The sequence below is a fragment of the Ranitomeya variabilis genome, chromosome 2, assembly GCF_051348905.1.
Source record: "Ranitomeya variabilis isolate aRanVar5 chromosome 2, aRanVar5.hap1, whole genome shotgun sequence".
Classification (NCBI taxonomy): domain Eukaryota; kingdom Metazoa; phylum Chordata; class Amphibia; order Anura; family Dendrobatidae; genus Ranitomeya; species Ranitomeya variabilis.
In genome coordinates, this window is record NC_135233.1 from 223,578,794 (window position 1) to 223,606,341 (window position 27,548).

The window sequence follows — 27,548 nt, forward strand, 5'->3', positions numbered from 1 at the left end:
CTTGCCTGGCTCACACCTTAAACCTGGTGGTGCAGTGCTTATTGAAAACTTATCCTGGGTTCTCCGACCTGCTCCTCAAAGTGCGTGGACTTTGCTCACATATCCGACGTTCGCCTGTACACTCCAGCCGTATGCAGACCTATCAGCGGTCTTTGAACCTTCCCCAGCATCGCCTAATCATAGACGTTGCAACAAGGTGGAACTCAACACTGCACATGCTTCAGAGACTGTGCCAACAGAGGCGGGCTGTTATGTTTTTGTGGGAGGATACACATACACGGGCAGGCAGTAGGATGGCAGACATGGAGTTGTCAGGTGTGCAGTGGTCGAAGATACAAGACATGTGTCAAGTCCTTCAGTGTTTTGAGGAATGCACACGGCTGGTTAGTGCAGACAACGCCATAATAAGCATGAGCATCCCCCTAATGCGTCTGCTGATGCAAAGTTTGACGCACATAAAGGATCAGGCGTCTGCACCAGAGGAAGAGGAAAGCCTTGATGACAGTCAGCCATTGTCTGGTCAGGGCAGTGTACAGGACGAGGTAGCGGGCGAAGAGGAGGTGGAGGATGAGGAGGATGATGGGGATGAGTATATTTTTAATGCGGAAGCTTTCCCGGGGGCACTGGAAATTGGTTGCGTGGCAAGGCCGGGTTCTGGTTTTTTGAGGGACACAAGTGACGTAGATTTGCCTGAAACTGCCCCTCAACCAATCACAACCGGAGATTTGACAACTGGAACTTTGGCCCACATGGCGGATTATGCCTTAGGTATCCTAAAAAGGGACACACGCATTACGAAAATGATGAACGATGACGATTACTGGTTGGCCTGCCTCCTCGATCCACGCTATAAAGGCAAATTGCAAAATATTATGCCACATGAGAACTTGGAACTAATATTAGCAACCAAACAATCAACTCTTGTTGACCGTTTGCTTCAGGCATTCCCAGCACACAGCGCACGTGATCGTTCTCACACGAGCTCCAGGGGGCAGCAGACTAGGAGTGTTAGGGGTGCACACATCAGAAGTGGCGTTGAACAGAGGGGTTTTCTGACCAGGTTGTGGAGTGATTTTGCTATGACCGCAGACAGGACAGGTACTGCTGCATCAATTGAAAGTGACAGGCGACAACATTTGTCCAGTATGGTTACTAACTATTTTTCATCCCTTATCGATGTTATCCCTCAACCGTCATTCCCATTTGATTACTGGGCATCAAAATTAGACACCTGGCCAGAATTGGCAGAATATGCATTGCAGGAGCTTGCTTGCCCGGCAGCAAGTGTCCTATCAGAAAGAGTATTCAGTGCTGCAGGTTCAATATTAACCGAAAAAAGGACTCGTCTAGCTACCCAAAATGTTGACGATCTAACATTCATTAAAATGAACCACAACTGGATTTCGAAATCTTTTGCCCCACCTTGCCCGGCCGACACCTAGCTTTCCTATGAAAAGCTCTTGCCTGTGGACTACTGTGAATTACTTTTCTAATGTCTAATTTTCTGCAGCTGATTGTCCAGCATACGACATGTTTACACCTCCCTAAATGGCCAAACTCCCCACACGGGGCCGTGGTGTCGCGACTTGGCGCAAGCACCCGTGAGACTGCTGTTTGTCTGAAGAGGTGGGTGTGCTTGCTTTTGGTCGACGGCATTGCTACTGGGTCCCTCATAGTACAATAAAGTGTCTCTGGCGGTGGTGGTGCGCACCCAACGTCAGACACACTGTTGTAACATGAGGGGCCCTGGGCCTGTACCGCCGGCCACAAGAGAGTTCACCCACCCCCAGGTCAAACATTGCTCTACCACTTCCACAGTTATCTCTCACACTTCCACCAATGTTTAGTCTATGCGCTGACATCCTTCCATACCTGCCACTGACAATACCATTGTGTTGACATGTATGATGGTACTTAACATAGTCAGGGGCAGTGTCCTCTATTTACCACAGTAAATACTTTGCGCTAAATTAGTAGGTCTGAAACAACGCAGAGGATCCCACCCCTGAACCTAATGATTGCACCCTTTAGTGTTTTTGTTTTGTTTTAATGCGAGACATTCACATTTAATTGTTGTTTTTGACTACTAACTGGCAGACACTCATTACAATCGGCCTCCGTTGACCAGACCACTGCTGCCCGTGTACCCCTGGAAACAATTATAAAGTGCCTACAGCCAGCCCATTTTATTGTGTTAGGCCTTCGAAGCCTGTCTGCGGTCCCTCCTTCCACTAGGCCTCCACTGACCAGACCACTGCTGCCCGTGTACCCCTGGAAACAATTATAAAGTGCCTACAGCCAGCCCATTTTATTGTGTTAGGCCTTCGAAGCCTGTCTGCGGTCCCTCCTTCCACTAGGCCTCCACTGACCAGACCACTGCTGCCCGTGTACCCCTGGAAACAATTATAAAGTGCCTACAGCCAGCCCATTTTATTGTGTTAGGCCTTCGAAGCCTGTCTGCGGTCCCTCCTTCCACTAGGCCTCCACTGACCAGACCACTGCTGCCCGTGTACCCTTGGAACCTATTTTACAGTGCCTACAGCCAGCCCATTTTATCATGTTAGGCCTTCGAAGCCTGTCTGCGGTCCCTCCTTCCACTAGGCCTCCACTGACCAGACCACTGCTGCCCGTGTACCCCTGGAAACAATTATAAAGTGCCTACAGCCAGCCCATTTTATTATGTTAGGCCTTCGAAGCCTGTCTGCGGTCCCTCCTTCCACTAGGCCTCCACTGACCAGACCACTGCTGCCCGTGTACCCTTGGAACCTATTTTACAGTGCCTACAGCCAGCCCATTTTATCATGTTAGGCCTTCGAAGCCTGTCTGCGGTCCCTCCTTCCACTAGGCCTCCACTGACCAGACCACTGCTGCCCGTGTACCCCTGGAAACAATTATAAAGTGCCTACAGCCAGCCCATTTTATTGTGTTAGGCCTTCGAAGCCTGTCTGCGGTCCCTCCTTCCACTAGGCCTCCACTGACCAGACCACTGCTGCCCGTGTACCCTTGGAACCTATTTTACAGTGCCTACAGCCAGCCCATTTTATCATGTTAGGCCTTCGAAGCCTGTCTGCGGTCCCTCCTTCCACTAGGCCTCCACTGACCAGACCACTGCTGCCCGTGTACCCCTGGAAACAATTATAAAGTGCCTACAGCCAGCCCATTTTATTGTGTTAGGCCTTCGAAGCCTGTCTGCGGTCCCTCCTTTCCACTAGGCCTCCACTGACCAGACCACTGCTGCCCGTGTACCCCTGGAACCTATTTTACAGTGCCTACAGCCAGCCCATTTTATTATGTTAGGCCTTCGAAGCCTGTCTGCGGTCCCTCCTTCCACTAGGCCTCCACTGACCAGACCACTGCTGCCCGTGTACCCTTGGAACCTATTTTACAGTGCCTACAGCCAGCCCATTTTATCATGTTAGGCCTTCGAAGCCTGTCTGCGGTCCCTCCTTCCCCTAGGCCTCCACTGACCAGACCACTGCTGCCCGTGTACCCCTGGAAACAATTATAAAGTGCCTACAGCCAGCCCATTTTATTGTGTTAGGCCTTCGAAGCCTGTCTGCGGTCCCTCCTTCCACTAGGCCTCCACTGACCAGACCACTGCTGCCCGTGTACCCTTGGAACCTATTTTACAGTGCCTACAGCCAGCCCATTTTATCATGTTAGGCCTTCGAAGCCTGTCTGCGGTCCCTCCTTCCACTAGGCCTCCACTGACCAGACCACTGCTGCCCGTGTACCCCTGGAAACAATTATAAAGTGCCTACAGCCAGCCCATTTTATTGTGTTAGGCCTTCGAAGCCTGTCTGCGGTCCCTCCTTTCCACTAGGCCTCCACTGACCAGACCACTGCTGCCCGTGTACCCCTGGAACCTATTTTACAGTGCCTACAGCCAGCCCATTTTATTATGTTAGGCCTTCGAAGCCTGTCTGCGGTCCCTCCTTCCACTAGGCCTCCACTGACCAGACCACTGCTGCCCGTGTACCCTTGGAACCTATTTTACAGTGCCTACAGCCAGCCCATTTTATCATGTTAGGCCTTCGAAGCCTGTCTGCGGTCCCTCCTTCCACTAGGCCTCCACTGACCAGACCACTGCTGCCCGTGTACCCCAGGAACCAATTATAAAGTGCCTACAGCCAGCCCATTTTATAATGTTAGGCCTTCGAAGCCTGTCTGCGGTCCCTCCTTCCACTAGGCCTCCACTGACCAGACCACTGCTGCCCGTGTACCCCTGGAACCTAATTTACAGTGCATAGAGCCTATTTTTTAATTTTTTTTAATATTAATAAAGCCATGATGGACTACGCTGTACCACGCTATGAGCTACCCAGTTGACAATTCTTTTGCGAGAAAAGCCATCCCACCCCTCCACCAGCATGTTAAAGACCGCATTGTCCTTGTATTCTGTCAATCTGTGAGTCTAAAGGTACACCTGACAACAGACACATGGACCTGTAGGCATGGCCACGGAAGGTTACGTGTCCTTTGTGGCGCAATGGGTTAATGTATTGGATGCATGGTCCACACAGGGGACAGCCTGCTAAGTCTGTCTGCAGTCCCTAATTCAAGTTGTCCTCAACTGAATACAGCTGAGCTTCTACCTTCTGGCTCTGATTAACTGCTGTTTTTTAAAAAATTGGTGGTTCCGGCCTACTAACGGTGTCTGCCCCTGCCTTCTGTTGTCCTCAACTGAATAAAGCTGAGCTTCTACCTTCCGGCTCTGATTAACTGCAGTTTTTAAACACATTGGTGGTTCCGGCCTACTAACGGTGTCTGCCCCTGCCTTCTGTTGTCCTCAACTGAATAAAGCTGAGCTTCTGCCTTCTGGCTTTGATTAACTGCTGATTTAAAAAAAAAAATGGTGGTTCCGGCCTACTAACGATGTCTGCCCCTCCCTGGTGTTGTCCTCAACTGAATAAAGCTGAGCTTCTACCTTCCGGCTCTGATTAACTGCAGTTTTTAAACACATTGGTGGTTCCGGCCTACTAACGGTGTCTGCCCCTGCCTGGTGTTGTCCTCAACTGAATAAAGCTGAGCTTCTACCTTCTGGCTCTGATTAAGTTTTTTTTTTTTAATTGCTGGATGGGGCCTAATACCTCTGTTTGCTGCTCCCTGGTGTTTGTCCTCAACTGAATAAAGCTGAGCTTCTACCTTCTGGCTCTGATTAACTGCTGTTTTTTTAAAAAATGGTGGTTCCTGCCTACTAACGGTGTCTGCCCCTGCCTGGTGTTGTCCTCAACTGAATAAAGCTGAGCTTCTACCTTCTGGCTCTGATTAACTGCTGTTTTTTTAAAAATTGGTGGTTCCGGCCTACTAACGGTGTCTGCCCCTGCCTGGTGTTGTCCTCAACTGAATAAAGCTGAGCTTCTACCTTCTGGCTTTCGGCCTATACTATCAGATATTAAACTGCATTTGGCCTACTAGTGTGGTTGGGCCCTTGAAACAGTGTCTGCTGCTCTTGGGTTTGCTACTCCACTGAACAAAGCAATGCCGCCTGTTTAGTCCTGTTACCAATTTTGAACTGCATTTAGCCTACTTTATTCTTTGGCCCTATATCTGTTTCCTCTTCATCCTGCCCATTGCCCAGCCACTGCTAGATGAGTCTGCTGGTACATTGACCTAGACCACTACATTCCCCTTGCACTCTACACAGCCAGAATCTGACCCTGCTGAAAGTAAGGTTCCCCTTCCCGCATGTTATACCACCTTACACAGGGACAAAGAGGAAGGTGCAGATGAAAGTGCAGGTTCCTTCATCAGGTGGGGGGGGGGCATACTCGTTGGCGACGTCACTGGCACAGGGCCCCTCAGAGTACGCAAAAGTGTCGCTGCTGGTGGGAGGCGCCCCCGCCATGCAAACACACCGCCGTACTTTGAGGGGCCCTGTGCCAGTGCCAATGCGAACGAGTGGGCCCCCCCTGCTTGCTCAGGATCACAGCACTTGCAACATTGAAATACTTACCTCTCCCTGCTCCACCGCCGTGACGTAGTCCGCGTTTCCTGGGCCCACGAAAAACTTGAGCCAGCCCTACTCCCCCCACAACTTTTGCCAAATGACCCCCAATTTCCAATGCCCAACTATTATTATAAAGTTAATTAAGATTGACAAGCTTCAGAAACAAGAATGGATGTTTTTGGCATTAAAATGGGCACTGTAGGTGTTTTCCTGGCCTCCACTCACTGCCGACTATGCTTCCCCATTGACTTGCATTGGGTTTCGTGTTTTGGTCGATCCCCGACTTTCAGCGATAATCGGCCGACTGCACTCGACTCGACTCTGGACAAAGTCGGGTTTCACAAAACCCGACTCGATCTTAAAAAAATTAAAGTCGCTCAACCCTAGTGATGATGAATCTGACATCTCTGAATGTAGCCTGCCTTTAAACGCTGTATTCCATTCATTTTCTATGACTTCACCCCCCAAGGAGCTTAAGGAAAAGAACTCTCACTGTTCTCTCCCTATTAAGATCCTGTGTTCAGGACAGTGGATTTCCAGTGCGGCTATGATTGACTCTGGTGCAGGTGGAAATTTCATGGATATCGCATTTGCCAAGGAACATGGTATTGAAATTCAGCAAAGAGCCTCTCCAATTACCATGGAAACAGTGGATAGGTCACCTTTAATCTCTGGGCCTGTGGATCAGGAGACCGTACCCCTTGAAATTTTGTTGGAGCCTAATCATCAGGAGCAACTTTCTTTCTTGCTAATTTCTTCTCCTCATTTTCCTGTGATTTTAGGCATTCCTTGGTTGCGTTCTCAGAACCCAATTATCAACTGGGAGACCAAGGAGATTATCTTTCCAACAAGGAGCAACTCAGCGTTAACAGAAGCTGTCCCTGAGTCCACGGCTACGGAAACACATGTACAGGTATTTTCTTTACCTCCAGCATATAAAGAGTTCTCTGACATCTGTGACAAGAAGAATGCAGATCAGCTTCCTCCACACAGGCATTATGACTGTCCCATTGAGTTGCTTCCTTTGGCAGCTATTCCTTTTGGTAACGTATACCCTTTGGCAGCACCTGAGCTTCAAGCCTTAAAGGAGTATATTGATGAAAATCTGGCCAAAGGCTTCATACGTCCCTCTTCCTCACCAGCAGGGGCACCTATCTTTTTTGTAAAGAAGAAGGATGGGACCCTGAGACCCTGTGTTGACTATCGGGAACTCAATAAGGTAACCGTACAAAACAGTTACCCTTTGCCTCTGATTCCCAAATTACTGGAAAGAGTCCGCCATGCTAAGGTGTTCTCTAAACTGGATCTTCGTGGGGCTTATAATTTGGTGCGTATTCGTCCAGGGGATGAGTGGAAGACAGCATTCAGATGCCGGTATGGACACTTTGAATCTCTTGTGATGCCCTTCGGGCTTTGTAATGCCCCTGCAACATTTCAACACTTTGCTAATGACATTTTCAGAGAATTGTTGGACCAGTTTGTAGTGATCTATTTGGATGATATACTAATCTTTTCTGACTCTACAGGAACATGAAGAACATGTCAAAACTCTTTTAAGACGTCTGAAAGAAAACCATCTGTATATTAAGCCGGAGAAATGCGAGTTCCATCGTTCTGAGATACAGTTCTTAGGTTATATCATCTCTCCCCAGGGGCTGAACATGGAATCTGGTAAGATTCAGGCTATCCTTGACTGGCCGGTACCCAAGAACGTTAAGGAGGTCCAACGTTTTATTGGTTTTGCAAATTTCTACAGACGCTTCATTCGAAATTTTTCTGATATTGTCCGTCCCATTACTTCCTTGACAAAGAAGGAAAAGCCCTTTAAGTTGTCATCACAGGCTCAAGAAGCTTTTGATCGGCTTAAGATCTGTTTCACATCAGCACCGTTGTTGATACACCCAGATCCAACACTTTCTTTCATTGTGGAGGTGGATGCTTCTGATAATGCTTTGGGGGCTATTCTCTCCCAAAGAACTGGAGAAGAGGGTCTGCTACATCCTTGTGCTTTCTTTTCCCGTAGACTAACCTCAGCAGAGAAGAATTACGACGCGGGAGACAAGGAATTGCTGGCTATTATTGCGGCTTTCAAAGAATGGAGGCATCATCTGCAAGGAGCTGCACAACAGATCATAGTGCTAACTGACCATCGCAATTTAGAGTTCCTTAGATCCGCTAGATGTCTTTCTCCTCGTCAGGCTTGTTGGAACTTATTTTTAAATCAATTTAACTTTGTTATCTCATACCGTCCTGGTTCCCGTAATGGGAAGGCTGATGCTTTATCCCGAATCCATGCTGCGGATTCCGTACCTTGAGCCCCATCCAAGACCATTCTATCTGATGCCAATTTAATCGGAGTTATCCACGATCAGGACTTGTGGAAGGAGTGCAGGGAGGCCTATGACGGTGATGTATTTCTGGCCAACCCACCTGTGGATATTAATCTTGTCTTTAAGGGTGGCATGTGGTTCGGAGATCGACGTATCTAAGTGCAGCGCCCCAGAGTCCTGGTCGTTGCAGTAATGTCGCTCTTCCACCAGGGGGAGTGATGTTACGTCTGATGGCACTAAAGGAGTTCACCTGACCAGGTATCACAGTCACACACTACACTTTACACTCCAGCCACCAGGGGAAGCGAAAGGTTCTATGTATTAGGCCACTCCTCACACTCGGGTAAAACTGGGGGTTGGATACGAAGTTAGTCAGAAAGCTGCCTGGGTGAGACCCAGAGAAGACCTGTCAGGCAGACAGGGGGAGAAGGAGGAACATCTAAGCTGCAGACAGAGGTCCCTGTCAGGGGTGGGATCCTGGCAGAGACTTAGCAAGAGATAGAGCGTTACGGAGCTGCGCCTGCACCTCATTGCGGCAGCATCCTAAGAAAGGACAAGAACCGAAGTATATTGTGGAGAAGTGAGAAACGAGATCACAACACAAGGAGATAATACCAGGAGGAGTCCTGCCTTAAGATCGGCAACATCCTTCTGAGGCGCGTAGCCGGTGGCCGGAACACCGAGGGAGTAATAGGCTCTACGCATTACTTCAAACTACGGCAGGACAGTTAATTCCAAGTTGGCTGCCCAACCTTTAACCTAATGAAGACAACGGAGGCAAATTGTGGGAGAGGGGCGTCTCTAGGGTCCCTATAAAATAGCTCCAGGCCTACCCCGTCATACGGGTCGTCCTATCCATACCATCTGGGGCATGGAGAGAGAGAAACAGAAACATACACGACAGTTGTGAGGACTATCCCGTGGTGCTCAGCAGGGAGGTACTACAACACACAGGCGCTAGTAGGAAGGCTACTGATTTCCACCTGCAAAGGGAACTCTGGATGTGCCTTCGGACCAGCCGGATTCAGCCAGCCCTGTTAGCAGTGCTCTGGATTGTGGACGCTGAAGTCTACAGTAAAAGGTAAAGAGACTGCAACCTTGTGTCCTCGTTATTTACTGCGACCTACACTATCATCATCTACCTTACTGGGAAGCCCTGGGGATATACTTCACCTGTGGGAAGGTATTCCATCCAGCTGCCTCTAACATCACCCCAGCGGACCCAGCAGCGTCAGTCACCCTGACCGAACACCACAGGTGGCGTCACGAACACATGACAAACTACCTACAACCTTTAATTTGGTGCCCCTTAGCAGGGCCACGGACCGAGTCGGGCCACAGTGACATCCCCAGAACCGAGACCGAGGGACCCGGTACCGAGTACCCCACTGCCCTGCGCCTGGGAGCGATCCATACGTCCCTGAGGTCGCCCGTCTGCAGATCCTCAAGTTGGTACATGACTCCAAGTTGGCTGGTCACAGGGGGGTACAGAAGACACAAGAGTTCCTGAGCCGATTCTTCTGGTGGCCAACTTGCCTGAAGGATACCAAGGACTATGTTCTCTCTTGCGAGGTATGTGCTCATAACAAGACTCCTCATGTGGCACCTACGGGTATTCTACAACCATTACCTGTTCCGTCCCGCCCTTGGGGGTCTATATCAATGGACTTTATTGTGGAGCTGCCTACATCGGGGGGCATGAATACAATCATGGTGGTAGTTGATCGTCTGACTAAAGCTGCTCATTTTGTTCCGTGCACCGGCCTCCCCTCAGCTAAAGATACAGTGAACTTGGTTATACAGAATGTCTTTCGGTTGCATGGGGTGCCGGATGAGATCATCTCTGACCGTGGAGTGCAGTTCACTTCAAGATTCTGGAAGGGGTTTTGCTCTGCACTCAATATTAATGTCTGTCTCTCTTCCGCTTACCATCCCCAGATAAATGGTCAGACTGAGTGTACCAACCAGACGCTGGAACAATATCTAAGATGCTATGTCAGCCATCTCCAGGATGATTGGTTGGAGTTGCTGCCGTTAGCCGAATTTTCATATAACAATTCTCAGAGCGCCTCCACTAAATTTACACCTTTCTTTGCCAATCTGGGTTATCATCCGTGTATCTTACCTAGGTCTCCAATTAATTATCCGGTTCCGGCAGTGGAGGAAAGGCTGACTGCGATGAGGCAAAATCTGGAGGTTCTGAAGGAATCCCTGACCACAGCTCAAGAACGTTATAAGAGATCGGCTGATAGATTCCGTAAACCTGCACCCATGTTCAAGGAAGAAGATGGTTAGCAACTAAGAATCTGAAGTTAAACGTTCCTTCACAAAAACTTGGACAGAAATTCATTGGCCCTTTCAAGATCAACGGTATTGTGAGCTCTGTGGCCTGCCGGCTGAAGCTGCCTAGGACTATGAAGGCACACCCAGTTTTTCATGTATCTTTACTAAAGCCTGTATCTCCTAATACCTTCCAGGGACGTGTTGTGCCACCTCCGCAGCCTGTGGTGATTGATGGGCAAGAACAATTTGTGGTGGAGTAAATTGTTGATTCCGGGATTCGCAGGAATCGGCTCCAATATCTGATAAGATGGCAGGGATATCCCCCTGAGGAAGACTCTTGGAAACCTGTGGAAAACATCAATGCCCAACAGAAAATTTCTCGTTTTCATCAGAGATTCCCTGAGAAACCAAGTCCAGGATCGTCCTGAGGCCGCTTCTAAGGAGGGAGTAATGTCAGGACTCAGAACATTTTTTATTACCTTTTGTGCATTACTGCCCTTTTCCAAGATGGCGTCTTTGGTCTCATGTGCACTGTGTCTTCCTGCTATAAAACTCCACCCCAGCCTTCAGTCTGTGCTAGAGTATTCTGCCTTGCATCCAGCTCCTGACCTCTGATGACTCCCTGGCTTTGTACCTGCTCCTGCACCTGCTCCTGTGAACCTGTGTGGAGATCCTGCTACTCAGCTCTGAGTTCCTGCTGCAATGCATACACCAGTGTCACGGGGAAACTAGGTGAGCGAGAGCTAAATACCCGGGCCCCTGCAGTTTCCCTCCGACTAGGGAAATCCTGACTGACCCTCTACCTGGAGTTAACACTGATGGTGTGCATGTCCAGGCCTCGAACCTCACCCTAACTCCTGTAATAACCCTAGGCTGATACCTCCGACCTCCACCCAGTGAAGAGGCAATATTCCAATACCCACAGTTAGCACAGACAAGGATAAAGGAAAATATACACCACGCCGCAGTCACTCAGGAATACACTATAAATGTGCAGGGCAAAATAAATACAAATATAGGAAGGAGTAAATAAGACAGAGGAAAATACACCACCAGCAACGAATCTCCAAACCAGCTCTCCACTCCAGACCGAGATAACAACGCACAAGACAGAAGCAATAATCGACGACGCCCAATGAACAGGAGAACTATTTAAAGGCCATGGGAATGGCCCAGCTTCCAATCCGAGGATTAGGTAAATTAACCCCGGAACAGCTAGATAAAATCTAGCAGACGCCAATGAGCAAATAGTGGTCAAAAGCGGAATTACCGCTGTCTATCGGACGACCTGGTCTGAACAGCGTCCGACATGACAGTACCCCGCCTTCTACGAGGGACCCCAGGGCCCTCACGGCTTATAGGACCCGGCTTGTCTGGATGGCGACGATGAAAAAACCTGACCAGCCGATCCACATGAATGTCCAAGGCTGGTACCCAGGACCTCTCCTCAGGCCCATAACCACGCCAGTGTACCAAGTACTGTAAAGTGCGACGCACTACACGAGAGTCAACCACCTTGGAGACTTCAAACTCCAAATTACCATCCACCAAGACTGGAGGTGGCATAGGCGCCGCGTCCACAGAACCCACCACCTTCTTTAGAAGAGACCTGTGGAACACGTTGTGTATCTTATACACCGTAGGGAGCTCCAATCGGTACGCTACTGGGTTAATGACGGCGGTGACCCTAAATGGACCAATAAACCGTGGACCCAATTTAAGGGACGGTATTTTGAGTCTTATGTTTTTTGTGGATAACCACACCCAGTCATCCACACTCAGGTCCGGACCTGGCACACGCCTACTGTCAGCCACACGCTTGTACCTAGCACCCACACTCAACAGGCGCTGCTTAACTCTCCTCCAGACTGATGACAATTGTGTCCCCAACTGGTCCTCCTCCGGAACGCCGGAAGAGCCCCTCTGACTCAAGGTACAAAATTGAGGATGCAGCCCGTAAACACAAAAAAACGGAGACTCCCCAGATGACTCTTGGCGGTGATTATTGATGGCAAACTCAGCCAAAGGAAGAAAGGTAGACCACTCCTCCTGGTTATCAGAGACAAAACAGCGTAAGTACTGTTCCAAATTTTGGTTCATACGCTCAGTCTGACCATTTGACTGAGGATGAAACGCCGAAGAATGAGATACCTTGATCCCCAGACGTGCGCAAAATGCTCTCCAAAATTTTGCCACAAACTGAGACCCCCTATCAGACACGATGTCAGACGGAACCCCATGAAGTCTGACCACCTCCTGCACAAATACCTGAGCCAGAGTCTTAGCGTTAGCCAACGAAGGCAAAGACACAAAGTGCGACATTTTAGAAAACCGATCAACAATCACCAAGAAGACCGTGTTCCCAGCTGATGAGGGCAAATCAGTGATGAAATCCATGGAGATTTCCGTCCAAGGCTTACTAGGTACCTCAAGAGGAAGTAGTGTGCCAACAGGAGGGGAGCGAGGCGTCTTAGCCCTAGCGCACGTGGTACAAGCTGACACGTATGAGACCACGTCCTGTCGGATCTTGGGCCACCAAAACCGACGTGACACCAACTCCAAGGTACCTCTAACCCCTGGGTGGCCAGCCAGGATAGCATCATGATGCTCCGCCAAAACCTTTAGGCGGAGATGAAGCGGTACAAAAGATTTGTTGACGGGAAGCTCAGATGGTACCTCCTCCTGAGCCTCGGCAATCTCAGCCTCAACCTCGGTAGTGAGAGCCGAAACCACAACACCCTTTTGGAGGATGGGTACTGGATCCTCCCGAGGTTCTCCCCCCGGAAAACACCTGGACAGAGCATCTGCCTTAGTGTTTTTAGACCCCGGTCTGTAGGTGACCACAAAATTGAACTGCGTGAAAAACAATGCCCAGCGAGCCTGCCTGGGGGACAGACGCTTGGCTGACTCCAAATACAGCAAATTCTTATGATCGGTAATAACAGTAACCTGACGTACCGACCCCTCCAAGAAGTGTCGCCATTCCTCAAAGGCCAACTTAATTGCCAGCAACTCCCTGTTGCCGATATCGTAGTTACGTTCGGCGGACGACAGTTTCTTGGAGAAATAGGCGCATGGACGTAAACCACTCAAAGATGAGCCTTGAGATAGTACTGCCCCCACACCAACCTCAGACGCATCGACTTCCACAACAAAGGGTTTAGATACGTCTGGCTGCACAAGAATGGGGGTTGAAACAAAACTGTTCTTAAGAAATTAAAATGCGCTAATGTCAGTTAGCGGTTTTGCAATGATGGAAAAATCCTTGATAAATTTCCTATAGTAATTAGAAAACCCAAGGAACCGCTGAAGTGCTTTCAGGTTATCAGGACGTTCCCAATGCAACACCGCCTGCACCTTAGCGGCGTCCATTTTAAACCCAGAAGCAGACACAATATAACCCAAGAAAGGCAACTCTTGAACAGAAAATACACATTTCTCAAGTTTAGCATACAGCTTATTCTCTCTGAGAAGCTGTAACACCTGCCTGACATGATCTAAATGAGCATCACGGTCACATGAATAAATGAGGATGTCATCTAGGTACACGATAACGAATTTCCCCAAAACATGCGAGAACACATCATTGATGAAATGTTGGAACACTGCAGGTGCGTTAGTCAACCCAAACGGCATCACCAAATTTTCAAAATGACCCTCAGGGGTATTAAAAGCCGTCTTCCACTCATCACCTTGACGGACTCTTATGAGGTTGTACGCCCCCCTGAGGTCAAGCTTGGTAAACCACTTAGCACCTGCCACCTGGTTGAACAAATCTGGTATCAGAGGCATAGGGTATGGATCACGAACCGTAATCTGGTTCAACTCCCTGAAATCCAAACACGGGCGTAATCCGCCATCTTTCTTCTTCACGATGAAGAACCCTGCTGCCACCGGCGAGGATGACGGCCTGATGTGCCCTTTGCTCAAACTTTCAGCAATGTAATCTTTTAACGCCTGTCTCTCCGGACCGGAGATGTTAAACATCCTTGCTTTAGGCAATTTGGCCCCTGGTTTAATCCTGATAGAACAGTCATAAGGACGATGTGGCCGCAACTCTGAACAACCCTTCTCAGAGAACACATCCACAAAATCCAGAAGTGACTCCGGAATGCTTGAAGTCACTGCAGCCACACATGTGGCCAGGCAATTCTCCTGGCAGAACTCGCTCCACCGAATTATATCCTGAGTTTTCCAGTCAATTACCGGGTTGTGCATAGACAACCAAGGAAAACCCAAAACCACCTGAGCAGGAAGATTCCTGAGCACCTTACATGTAACCCGCTCGGAATGTAGAACTCCTATGTGGAGTTTCACCTCAGCCACAAATTCAGTTATCTCCCCCTGAGAGAGAGGAGCAGCATTGATGGTGACCACGCGGATAGGATGAGACAGTTTTTCAATCCTAAAACCTGCTGTGCACGCAAACTCCTCATCAATGAGATTTGTGGCTGAACCACTATCCACAAAAACAGTAATTGGCAGCTCACTGCCAGCAATAAAAACCTTAGCAGGGAGCATGCATTGAGAAACCACCATGGAGGATATACATAATCTCAGATTGGACTCCTTCACACCCTCTGAGCCTAGCAGTTTTCCGTCATTGCGTTTTTCTTAGACCGCAGAGGACAGATGTTAATAAAATGACCAGTTTTACCACAGTAAAAACAGGCTCCCTGCTTCCTGAGCTCAGGAGCTTGACGCTTGACATGTGACACCCCTGCGATTTGCATAGGCTCCGTGGGCTCACCTGCAGCAACCTCACGTGAACCTAAACCTTCTCCCACAGGCGGCGTCTCATGCTCCCCCTGACGCAAACGACGATCTATGCGGACAACCAGACTCATGGCGGAATCTAGAGACGCAGGAGTCTCGTACAGGGCTGCCACTAGAAATTTCGGGGCCCCATACTGGCAAAATTTTCGGGGCCCCCTTAAGACTCCGCCCAGGCTCCACCCCAGCCCCGCCTCCAACCCTCGAACTGTCCACAGCACCACCGCTGTCTCTTGGAAAAACTCCACTTCTCACCAATCACACATTAACAGTTCCCATCACCAGATCACACACATAGCCAGCAGATTTTGTTTTGGCCAAAAGTTTTTTTTAATCTGCCACGATGACAAGGTAGACTCTTTTGGCCGGGTGCTACTCTACTCTAACTTATTAAACATTTGTTAAAAAATGCAATACAATTTAGGTATATTTTTATTTATTTTTCAATTTTTCAAATGACCAATAATACCACATACAAGGGACAAATACCACAACACCATGACCAGACACCACATTATCACCACATAGTGACATATAATACTATCTACAAGGAATAAATACTGCCACACCATGTGCAGACCAGATATTACCACCACAGTGACCGAACAATATCGCATACAAGGGACAAATACCACCGCAGCATGTACAGACCACATATTACCACCACATGGTGACCAACTACATACAAGGAACAAATACCAACACAACATGACCAGACCACATATTAACACCACATAGTGACCAAATAATAGCACATACAAGAAACAAATACCGCCACACCATGGCCGGACAACATATTACCACCACATTGTGACTAAATAGTACAATACTGATCATTGATAAAAAAAATACTATCACCATAAGTGTCATTATACATAGATCTGTACTTAGTATGCAGTGTCTGTGTACAGGTAATACAGTGGTCACCGGTGCCATTATACACAGTAGCTCTATATATAGTGTCAGTGTACATGTAATACAGTGATCACTAGTGACATTATACACAGGAGCTCTGCATATAGTGTATAGTGTACAGATAATATAGTGATCACCGGTGACATTATACACAGGAGCTCAGTATACAGTGTATGGTGTCAGTGTACAGGTAACATACTGACTCACCAGTGACGTCTCTAGCTGAAGTCCTTCATCTTTGCGTTTCTTTTTAATCCAGCGCAGACCGCCATCACTTCTTTCAGCCAGGACTCGTCTCTGCATAAAATAACACAGTTATCTAGAGCACCGCTTCCAGAGCACATTCCCCACTTTTTCCCTTTCTTCTACACTACACATCTGAATACAGACATTCACCCACCATTAATATATACTGTAATTGGTTATTATGCAACCCACCATTCCAAATATAAATTATAATATGCCACTGAGCCCCTTCTAGCTATACATAGCCACTTTCCCCATTTAATATATAAATTAATTAGCACCTGTACTCTTTCCCCAATTTATTTCCAGTCACTTTATCCTCAACGATTCCACTATGTACCTCCCGCACTAACACTAAAGGTACCGTCACACTCAGCGACGCTGCAGCGATATAGACAACGAGCCGATCACTGCAGCGTCGCTGTTTGTTCGCTGGAGAGCTGTCACACAGACCGCTCTCCAGCGACCAACGATGCCGAGGTCCCCGGGTAACCAGGGTAAACATCGGGTTGCTAAGCGCAGGGCCGTGCTTAGTAACCCGATGTTTACCCTGGTTACCAGTGTAAAATGTAAAAAAACAAACACTACATACTCACCTTCACGTCCCTCGCCGTCCGCTTCCTGCACTGACTGAGCGCCGGCCCTAACAGCAGAGCGGTGACGTCACCGCTGTGCTGTGCTTTCACTTTGCGGCCGGCCGGAGCTCACAGTCAGTGCAGGAAGCGGACGGCGAGGGACGTGTGACAGACATCAGAGGGTGAGTATGTACTGTTTGTTTTTTTACATTTTACACTGGTAACCAGGGTAAACATCGGGTTACTATGCGCGGCCCTGCGCTTAGTAACCCGATATTTACCATGGCTACCATTGTAAAACATCGCTGATATCGTTGCTTTTGCTGTCAAACACAACGATACACGGCGATCTGACGACCAAATAAAGTTCTGAACTTTAATCGACGACCAGCGATATCACAGCAGGATCCTGATCGCTGCTGCGTGTCAAACACAACGATATCGCTATCCAGGACGCTGCAACGTCACGGATCACTAGCGATATCGTTTAGTGTGAAGGTACCTTAACTCCGATTCATTATAGTTACATGCCCCTTCTGCCTCAATTCATTGTCATGTCTTCCCTCTCCCACCCTCTATTCATTATCATCTGCTCTTCCCCCACCCTCAAAATTCATTATTTGCTCTCCCTACCTTCAATACACCATTGGCTCTCCCCACCCCCACCTTCAATTCAATTGCTGTCCACCATCCCTCACACTCACTTGATGAACAGTCCCCATCACCCCCACTTCATCATTTGCAGTCCACCTTACTTCATAATTTAGTCGACTATTCCCCCTTCACTTCATCTGCAGTCCCCCTTACTTTATCATTTGCAGCCCCCTATCATTTCATCATGTGCAGTGCCCCCTCAAACACAATTCATGATCTGCAGCCCCCTATCATTTCATCATGCGCAGTGCCCCCTCAAACACACTTCATCATCTGCAGCCCCCTATCATTTCATCATGCGCAGTGCCCCCTCAAACACACTTTATCATTTGCAGCCCCCTATCATTTCATCATGCGCAGTGCCCCCTCAAACACACTCCATCATCTGCAGTCTCACTCCCCCCCACAGAAAAAAAACAAGAGAAAGGATATGCACATACAAGGGATCAACCTGAATATTCCACTTTATTTAAATGACTTATATAAACAAGGCAAAAAAAAGGGGTAACACATTTAAAAACCACAAAAGGCTAAATAGCCCAAACATAATCACCCCAAACGGACCCAATGATGCAATGATGGCAGTGCTCATACAGGATATATAAATAGATTAAATACAAATCTCCAAATACGGAAACTCTCATGTTAATCAAAAAATATATACAATACAATAGGCTGCCAGCTGACCCATAAAAAAAGGCTTGTTCTAAATATATATAGGACATAGGAGATATACTGGTGGGTATCTTGTCCCCATAGTTTAATACAAATCCAGTATAGCCCCTATGTGTCCTGTCAACCCTATGTAACGTACAATTAGAGTGCACTACTGACTAAGCACCCCCTGGGTGCTCAGGGGAGAGGGCTCAGGAAGACGCTCTAGCAGCGTCGATACGCGTGGGGCCTTCTCACTCCTCACGGACTGTATTTGGTATCATGCTACTGCTCTGGCAAATCTGACCACCATTATGGAATTGAGATGCCGGCCGCTCCAACAGCGCTTGTGTTATTTTGTGAGATATTTTGCTTAGGCTGGTCACTATACTTGTGTGATATTGTGGTCAGTATGATTCTTTAATACTTATATGCCAGGGGGTGCTTAGTCGGTAGTGCACTTTAATTGTACGTTACATAGGGTTGAGAGGACACATAGGGGCTATACTGGATTTGTATTAAACTATGGGGACAAGATACCCACCAGTATATCTCCTATGTCCTATATATATTTAGAACAAGCCTTTTTTGATGGGTCAGCTGGCAGCCTATTGTATATATTTTTTGATTAACATGAGAGTTTGCGTATTTGGAGATTTGTATTTAATCTATTTATATATCCTGTATGAGCACTGCCATCATTGCATCATTGGGTCCGTTCGGGGTGATTATGTTTGGGCTATTTAGCCTTTTGTGGTTTTTAAATGTTTTTAAATGTGTTACCCCTTTTTTTGCCTTGTTTATATAAGTCATTTAAATAAAGTGGAATATTCAGGTTGATCCCTTGTATGTGCATATCCTTTGTCTTGTTTTTTTTTCTGTGTTGTTTCATATGCAGTTGGTAGATCCCTGTTGAGTACATTGATGTGGTGCCCGCTATATCTGCTTTTCTCACTCTCCCCCACCTCACCCATTTAAAAAAAAACAATATAAAAATGTTTTTTATACTTACCTCAGTCGTTCCCGGGCCATCTAGTGTTTCCAGTTGTGAAGCAGCAGCTAGAATGTATGGGCTGCCGAGAGGACCTGACAGGAGCCCCTACATTCTAGCACATTCACTACTGAGATTGCTACAATGGATGGGCTGTAGTCAGGACCTGCAGGGAGCCCATACATTCTAGCTACAGCCGAGCAGGAGCTGTGCAGCCGATTAGGTAAGACGGCCGTGCACAGCTCCAAAACGGCTCCCGGGCCCCAGCGCCGACGTGTGCACCGCAGTGCACAGTATTTTAGTGCACGATGGGGCCCGGTCAGTAGAAGCACAACAGTGGGGCCCCGGATCTGCAGGCCCCTCTGTGCACCGCTGCTGACCGGGCCCCATACAGCAGTAACGGCTGTAATGCCCTGATGGCGGCCCTGGTCTCGTACATCAGAAGGGCTTTTTTAACCCTTCCAGAAATCCCATGTATAAACTGACTCCACAATGCTGGATCATTCCACTGTATGCTGGATCATTCCACTGTGTATCGATCGCCCAGCGACGAAATTCAGAACAGTAATCCTCTGCAACTCGATCCCCCTGGCGAATAGTGCGTATCTTAGATTCTGCTAGAGCCATTCTGTCAGGTTCATCGTAGACTGTCCCAAGAGAAGAAAAAAAACTCTCCACAGAGTCAAATGCAACAGAATCAGATGGCAAAGAAAATGCCCACGCTTGGGGATCCCCGCTTAACAGACAACACCAGACCCACCTGCTGAGCCTCATTACCCGAGGAGATCGGGCGCATGCAGAAATATAGTTTGCAAGCTTCATGAAAAGAAACAAATTGACTGCGTTCCCCAGTAAATCTTTCAGGCAAAGGAAATTTAGGCTCAGCAACTCTTCCTGTCACTCCAGCCTGCACATTAGCTACTGCTAGTCCCTGTTGCTGCACTGCCCCCTCAATTCAGTGACCTGTAGGGACAGCGCCTCCAACTGGCGGGTTATTGAAGTAATGGGATCCATGACAAGACAAAAAAAAGAAACCCCCTTTTTTTTTGTTGTTGTTGTTGTTGGGCCGATTATAATGTCACGGGGAAACTAGGTGAGCGAGAGCTAAATACCCGGGCCCCTGCAGTTTCCCTCCGACTAGGGAAATTCTGACTGACCCTCTACCTGGAGTTTACACTGATGGTGTGCATGTCCAGGCCTTGAACCTCACCCTAACTCCTGTAATAACCCTAGGCTGATACCTCCGCCCTCCACCCAGTGAAGAGGTAATATTCCATTACCCACAGATAGAATAGACAAGGATAAAGGAAAATATACACCACGCCGCAGTCACTCAGGAATACACTATAAATGTGCAGGGCAAAATAAATACAAATATAGGAAGGAGTAAATAAGACAGAGGAAAATACACCACCAGCAACGAATCTCCAAACCAGCTCTCCACTCCAGACCGAGATAACAACGCACAAGACAGAAGCTATAATCGACGACGCCCAATGAACAGGAGAACTATTTAAAGGCCATGGGAATGGCCCAGCTTCCAATCCGAGGATTAGGTAAATTAACCCCGGAACAGCTAGATAAAATCTAGCAGACACCAATGAGCAAATAGTGGTCAAAAGCGGAATTACCGCTGTCTATCGGACGACCTGGTCTGAACAGCATCCGACATGGCAACCAGTTCCAGTAATCCTCCATCTGCTGCTCGTGTTTACTTCCATCTGCATTTGCTGGACGTGTAAGCTGTTTCTGCTCTGCAAGAACCTGAGACTATTACCCAGGCCTCCCTGGTTGAGCTATGATATTATTTGAACTGCCTTATAAGCATATCTATCTGTGTTTTGGTCTAAGCAAGGACTTATTTGTGTCACGTATCCTCAAGAATAATTGTGCTTCATAGACTTTCTGCGTGATTGCATTTTCCTCTGAAGTTTCCTATAGACTAAGCTGCATTTAATATTTACTCCAAGTGTTGTGGACTTGAGTTTCTCTCTGCACCTGTTTGAATCACCGTGTATGATGTATAAAATTGTGTCCTGTAGTTGTCTTGTTCCACGCAAAGAGTCTCCTGAGTTATCCCCTATATTTATTACATACACCTGCACAAATATGGCCTTCATGGAGGAGTCATCAGAAGAAAACCTCTCCTGCGTCCTCACCATAAAATTCAGTGTCAGAAGTATACAAAAGAACATCTAAAGAAGCCTGATACATTTTGGAAACAAGTCCTATGGACCGATGAGGTTAAAATAGAAGTCTTTGGCCACAGTGATTGAGGTATGTGTGGAGAAAAAAGGGCACAGAATTTCAAGAAATGAACATCTCGCCAACCATTAAGCATGGGGGTTGATCAATCATGCTTTGGGATTGTGTTACAGCCAATGGCATGGGAAACATTTCACGGACAGAGGGAAGAATGGGTTCAATTAAATTTCAACAAATTCTTGATGCAAGCATAACACCATCTGTAAAAAAGCTGAAGTTGAAATGAGGAAGAGGACGGCTTCTACAAATGGATAATGATCCTAAACACGCATCAAAATCCACAATAGACAACCTCAAAAGGCGCAAGCTGAAGGTTTTACAGTGGTCCTCACAGTCCCCTGATCTGAACATCATTGAAACTGTGTGGCTAGACCTGAAAATAGCAGAGGATGCAAGATGACCCAGGAATCTCACAGAACTGGAAGAATTCTCCAAGGAAGAATGGATGAAAAGCCCTCATACAAGAATTGAAATACTCTTGGCTGGCTACAAAAAGCATTTACAAGCCGTGGTACTTGCAAAAAGGCGGCGCTACTAGGTACTAAACATGCAGGGTGACCAAACTTTTGCATTGGCTCATTTTTCTTTGTAAATTTTAAAATGTAAAAGATGAAAAAAAAAAAATAAATAAAAAATAATATATATATATATATATACACTCACTGGCCACTTTATTAGGTACACCATGCTAGTAACGGGTTGGACCCCTTTTGCCTTCAGAACTGCCTCAATTCTTCGTGGCATAGATTCAACAAGGTGCTGGAAGCATTCCTCAGATATTTTGGTCCATATTGACATGATGGCATCACACAGTTGCCGCAGATTTGTCGGCTGCACATCCCTGATGCGAATCTCCCGTTCCACCACATCCCAAAGATTTCATGTTGTTTACGCCAAATTCTGACCCTACCATCCGAATGTCGCAGCAGAAATCGAGACTCATCAGACCAAGCAACGTTTTTCCAATCTTCTACTGTCCAATTTCGATGAGCTTGTGCAAATTGTAGCCTCAGTTTCCTGTTCTTAGCTGAAAGGAGTGGTACCCGGTGTGGTCTTCTGCTGCTGTAGCCCATCTGCCTCAAAGTTCGACGCACTGTGCGTTCAGAGATGCTCTTAGGCCTACCTTGGTTGTAACGGGTGGCGATTTGAGTCACTGTTGCCTTTCTATCAGCTCGAACCAGTCTGCCTATTCTCCTCTGACCTCTGGCATCAACAAGGCATTTCCGCCCACAGAACTGCCGCTCACTGGATTTTTTTTCTTTTTCGGACCATTCTCTGTAAACCCTAGAAATGGTTGTGCGTGAAAATCCCAGTAGATCAGCAGTTTCTGAAATACTCAGACCAGCCCTTCTGGCACCAACAACCATGCCACGTTCAAAGGCACTCAAATCACCTTTCTTCCCCATACTGATGCTCGGTTTGAACTGCAGGAGATTGTCTTGACCATGTCTACATGCCTAAATGCACTGAGTTGCCGCCATGTGATTGGCTGATTAGAAATTAAGTGTTAACAAGAAGTTGGACAGGTGTACCTAATAAAGTGGCCAGTGAGTGTATATATATATATATATATATATATATATATATATATATATATATATATTTGCCTAAAATACAAAAGAAATGTGTCATCTGTAACTTTAGCTCTTTCAGCGATCATTTCATCTTCAACTTGCTTAACTGTTCACAATAACAGTAATTTGAACCAGGGGTACCCAGACTTTTACATGCCACTGTAAATAAAATCATGTAGTACTCCCAAGTAGATCTGTGTACAGGACATGTCCAAGACTATGGGAGTAAACCCAGGTGAGCTGACTTTAGTACAATTGTTTGTTTTTGGAGGGGGTTATACCTTTTTTCTACTCACACATTTTTAATGGCATTGTATAGGTCCTTTAGACAAACCTATAGGAAAATCCCTAAAATAAACATCACATCTCCTAATATCTTTAAAACAAAAGCACCAAAAGTGAGGAAAACCTCCAAAACAAATATAAAACATTGGTTTTAGTGCATTTTACTTCTGAATTTTGCCTAATATCTGGAATTGTTTCCCTCCCCCCAAAAAAATAATGCTGTATGTAAAATCAGAAGGGGCTCACCTGGACAGGAATCATCAGCGTGGGAGAAGGCGACCACCGTGCAGATGACAGCAAAGAATGAAAGCCACATGATTATTTGATCTGTACTTTCTTTGTGTCAGATCCCTCTGCAAGATCCAGGGATGTGAGGAGCGACTCCTCTTATAGATTTCACCATGTCTAAGCCGCTCCCCTTCTTATCCCGTCATTAGGAAATACACAGCCCTAGAAACAGATAATGTGATATCATTCTTCTCACACGACATTGCGTGCAACAGAAAAATGTTTTTCTTAAAAAAAAAAAAAGGATGGCACTACTACAAGTATTATAAAGGCATTGTGAAAGCGACTATAAGGGCATTACTGGGCCGGTACTGCTGCACTTGGCAAATTTTCATGGGCACTGTGATGGCAGATGTGTATAGACAATGCTGCTTCTGGCACCTTCACAGGTACTGTACATGGTAAAAGTGCCAATGTATGGTTACTATGGCTGAATATATATGTGGCACCTGATTGCAGTTGGCATTGTATGGTCACTATGGCCGAATATATATATATATATATATATATATATATATATGACACCTGATTGCAGTTGGCATTGTATGGTCACTATGGCTGAATCTATATATGTGGCACCTGAATGCAGTTGGCATTGTATGGTCACTATGCCTGAATATATATGTGGCACCTGAATGCAGTTGGCATTGTATGGTCACTATGGCTGAATCTATATATGTGGCACCTGAATGCAGTTGGCATTGTATGGTCACTATGGCTTAATCTACATATGGGGCACCTGATTTCAATTGTCATTGTATGGTCACTATGGCTGAATATATATGTGGCACCTGAATGCAGTTGGCATTGTATGGTCACTATGCCTGAATCTATATATGTGGCACCTGATTGCAGTTGGCATTGTATGGTCACTATGGCTGAATATATATGTGGCACCTGAATGCAGTTGGCATTGTATGGTCACTATGGCTGAATCTATATATGTGGCACCTGATTGCAGTTGGCATTGTATGGTCACTATGGCTGAATATATATGTGGCACCTGAATGCAGTTGGCATTGTATGGTCACTATGGCTGAATCTATATATGTGGCACCTGAATGCAGTTGGCATTGTATGGTCACTATGGCTTAATCTATATATGGGGCACCTGATTGCAGTTGGCATTGTATGGTCACTATGGCTGAATCTATATATGTGGCACCTGAATGCAGTTGGCATTGTATGGTCACTATGACTGAATCTACATATGGGGCACCTGATTTCAATTGTCATTGTATGGTCACTATGGCTGAATCTATATATGTGGCACCTGATTGCAGTTGGCATTGTATGGTCACTATGGCTGAATCTATATATGTGGCACCTGAATGCATTTGGCATTGTATGGTCACTATGGCTTAATCTATATATGGGGCACCTGATTTCAATTGTCATTGTATGGTCACTATGACTGAATATATATGTGGCACCTGAATGCAGTTGGCATTGTATGGTCACTATGACTGAATCTTTATATGTAGCACCTGATTGCAGTTGGCATTGTATGGTCACTATGGCTGAATCTATATATGTGGCACCTGATTGCAGTTGGCATTGTATGGTCACTATGGCTGAATATATATGTGGCACCTGAATGCAGTTGGCATTGTATGGTCACTATGGCTGAATCTATATATGTGGCACCTGAATGCAGTTGGCATTGTATGGTCACTATGGCTTAATCTACAAATGGGGCACCTGATTTCAATTGTCATTGTATGGTCACTATGGCTGAATATATATGTGGCACCTGAATGCAGTTGGCATTGTATGGTCACTATGCCTGAATCTATATATGTGGCACCTGATTGCAGTTGGCATTGTATGGTCACTATGGCTGAATATATATGTGGCACCTGAATGCAGTTGGCATTGTATGGTCACTATGGCTGAATCTATATATGTGGCACCTGATTGCAGTTGGCATTGTATGGTCACTATGGCTGAATATATATGTGGCACCTGAATGCAGTTGGCATTGTATGGTCACTATGGCTGAATCTATATATGTGGCACCTGAATGCAGTTGGCATTGTATGGTCACTATGGCTTAATCTATATATGGGGCACCTGATTTCAATTGTCATTGTATGGTCACTATGGCTGAATATATATGTGGCACCTGAATGCAGTTGGCATTGTATGGTCACTATGACTGAATCTTTATATGTGGCACCTGATTGCAGTTGGCATTGTATGGTCACTATGGCTGAATCTATATGTGGCACCTGATTGCAGTTGGCATTGTATGGTCACTATGGCTGAATCTATATATGGGGCACCTGATTTCAATTGTCATTGTATGGTCACTATGGCTGAATATATATGTGGCACCTGAATGCAGTTGGCATTGTATGGTCACTATGACTGAATCTTTATATGTGGCACCTGATTGCAGTTGGCATTGTATGGTCACTATGGCTGAATCTATATATGTGGCACCTGATTGCAGTTGGCATTGTATGGTCACTATGGCTGAATCTATATATGTGGCACCTGAATGCAGTTGGCATTGTATGGTCACTATGGCTGAATCTATATATGTGGCACCTGATTGCAGTTGGCATTGTATGGTCACTATGGCTGAATCTATATATATGGCACCTGATTGCAGTTGGCATTGTATGGTCACTATGGCTGAATCTATATATGTGGCACCTGATTTCAATTGGCATTGTATGGTCACTATGGCTGAATATATATGTGGCACCTGAATGCAGTTGGCATTGTATGGTCACTATGGCTGAATCTTTATATGTGGCACCTGATTGCAGTTGGCATTGTATGGTCACTGCTTGGGTACTAGCTACTTTATGGGTACTTTGAAGTCTTGTCTAAATTGACAGTGGGAGAGGAGGGCAAAATTGTGTGCACCCATAGAATATTACGGCTGAGGCAGGGGCGGACATATCATTGGTGCAACCTGTGCTGCTGCATGGAGACCCATTTCTACCTCCAAAGCAGGTGCAATTTTGCATTTATAGGACCTCTTGGGCTGCAAAAGGCCCCTATATCTTTCTTCCACAGGGGCCACTTTTCTGTCGGTGTCCACCAGTGGGCTGTGGCAACTATCCTTTTGACCCCCCTCCACCACAATCTTATGATACGCGACTGATTGGGATATCTAGCATTAGGCTGCACTGTGTATTCAATATGTCACCTTATTGTGGGAACAGTCTGTAAATTTCAGTTTAATAAGAACAGTATGAGGCCCGGATTCTCTAAGTTAACATGTAACTACCTTGTGAACTGGCCTTATGCAACAAAAAAAAGTTATTTCTGTTTGTTGAGTTTTGGTGTCAATAAAGAATTCTGCCTTTCATCACTATAGAGAAGATGAACGCTATCACTGCTATCTCCACCAGATAAGGCTAGCAGATGGGAATTCCCATTTCAGACATTTCTGTCTTTCCTCACTGTAGAAAAAGTCTACAGAACAATCCGATTTGCGAGCCTAGACTACCGACGTACTCGTATATGGGAGGGCTGCCAGTGCCTGATCCATTAAGGAATTTGCCCACATCATCTTCCACCTCTCATGTAAAGTTTTCTCCTATTCTTATTCTCAGGATAGGGGATAACTTACTGTTCACAGGAAGTCTGACCACTGAGACCCCCAGTGATCCTGAGATCAGAGTTCTGAAATTCCAAGAACAGAACAGTGCGGCCCATCCTGAATGGAGTGGAGGAACATGTATTTGTTCTTGCTCCTTTCATTGTCAATGGGACAAGTACAGAACTTTGCTTTCTCCAGCAGTCCAT

The 27,548-nt window shown here is 46.5% G+C and overlaps 2 protein-coding genes across 2 annotated transcripts in view; both read right to left on the bottom strand.

Moving 5' to 3' along the window:
* LOC143805013 (ficolin-1-B-like) overlaps positions 1–23,940 on the bottom strand; it is an 86,718-nt gene extending 62,778 nt beyond the window's left edge. Inside the window, exon 1 of the mRNA XM_077283744.1 lies at positions 23,742–23,940. Coding sequence (XP_077139859.1) covers positions 23,742–23,811 — 70 coding nt within the window. The 5' untranslated portion in view covers positions 23,812–23,940. The remainder of the gene's footprint in view (positions 1–23,741) is intronic.
* PFKFB1 (6-phosphofructo-2-kinase/fructose-2,6-biphosphatase 1) overlaps positions 1–27,548 on the bottom strand; it is a 724,603-nt gene that overhangs the window by 504,327 nt on the left and 192,728 nt on the right. The gene's annotated exons all lie outside the window — the stretch shown is intronic.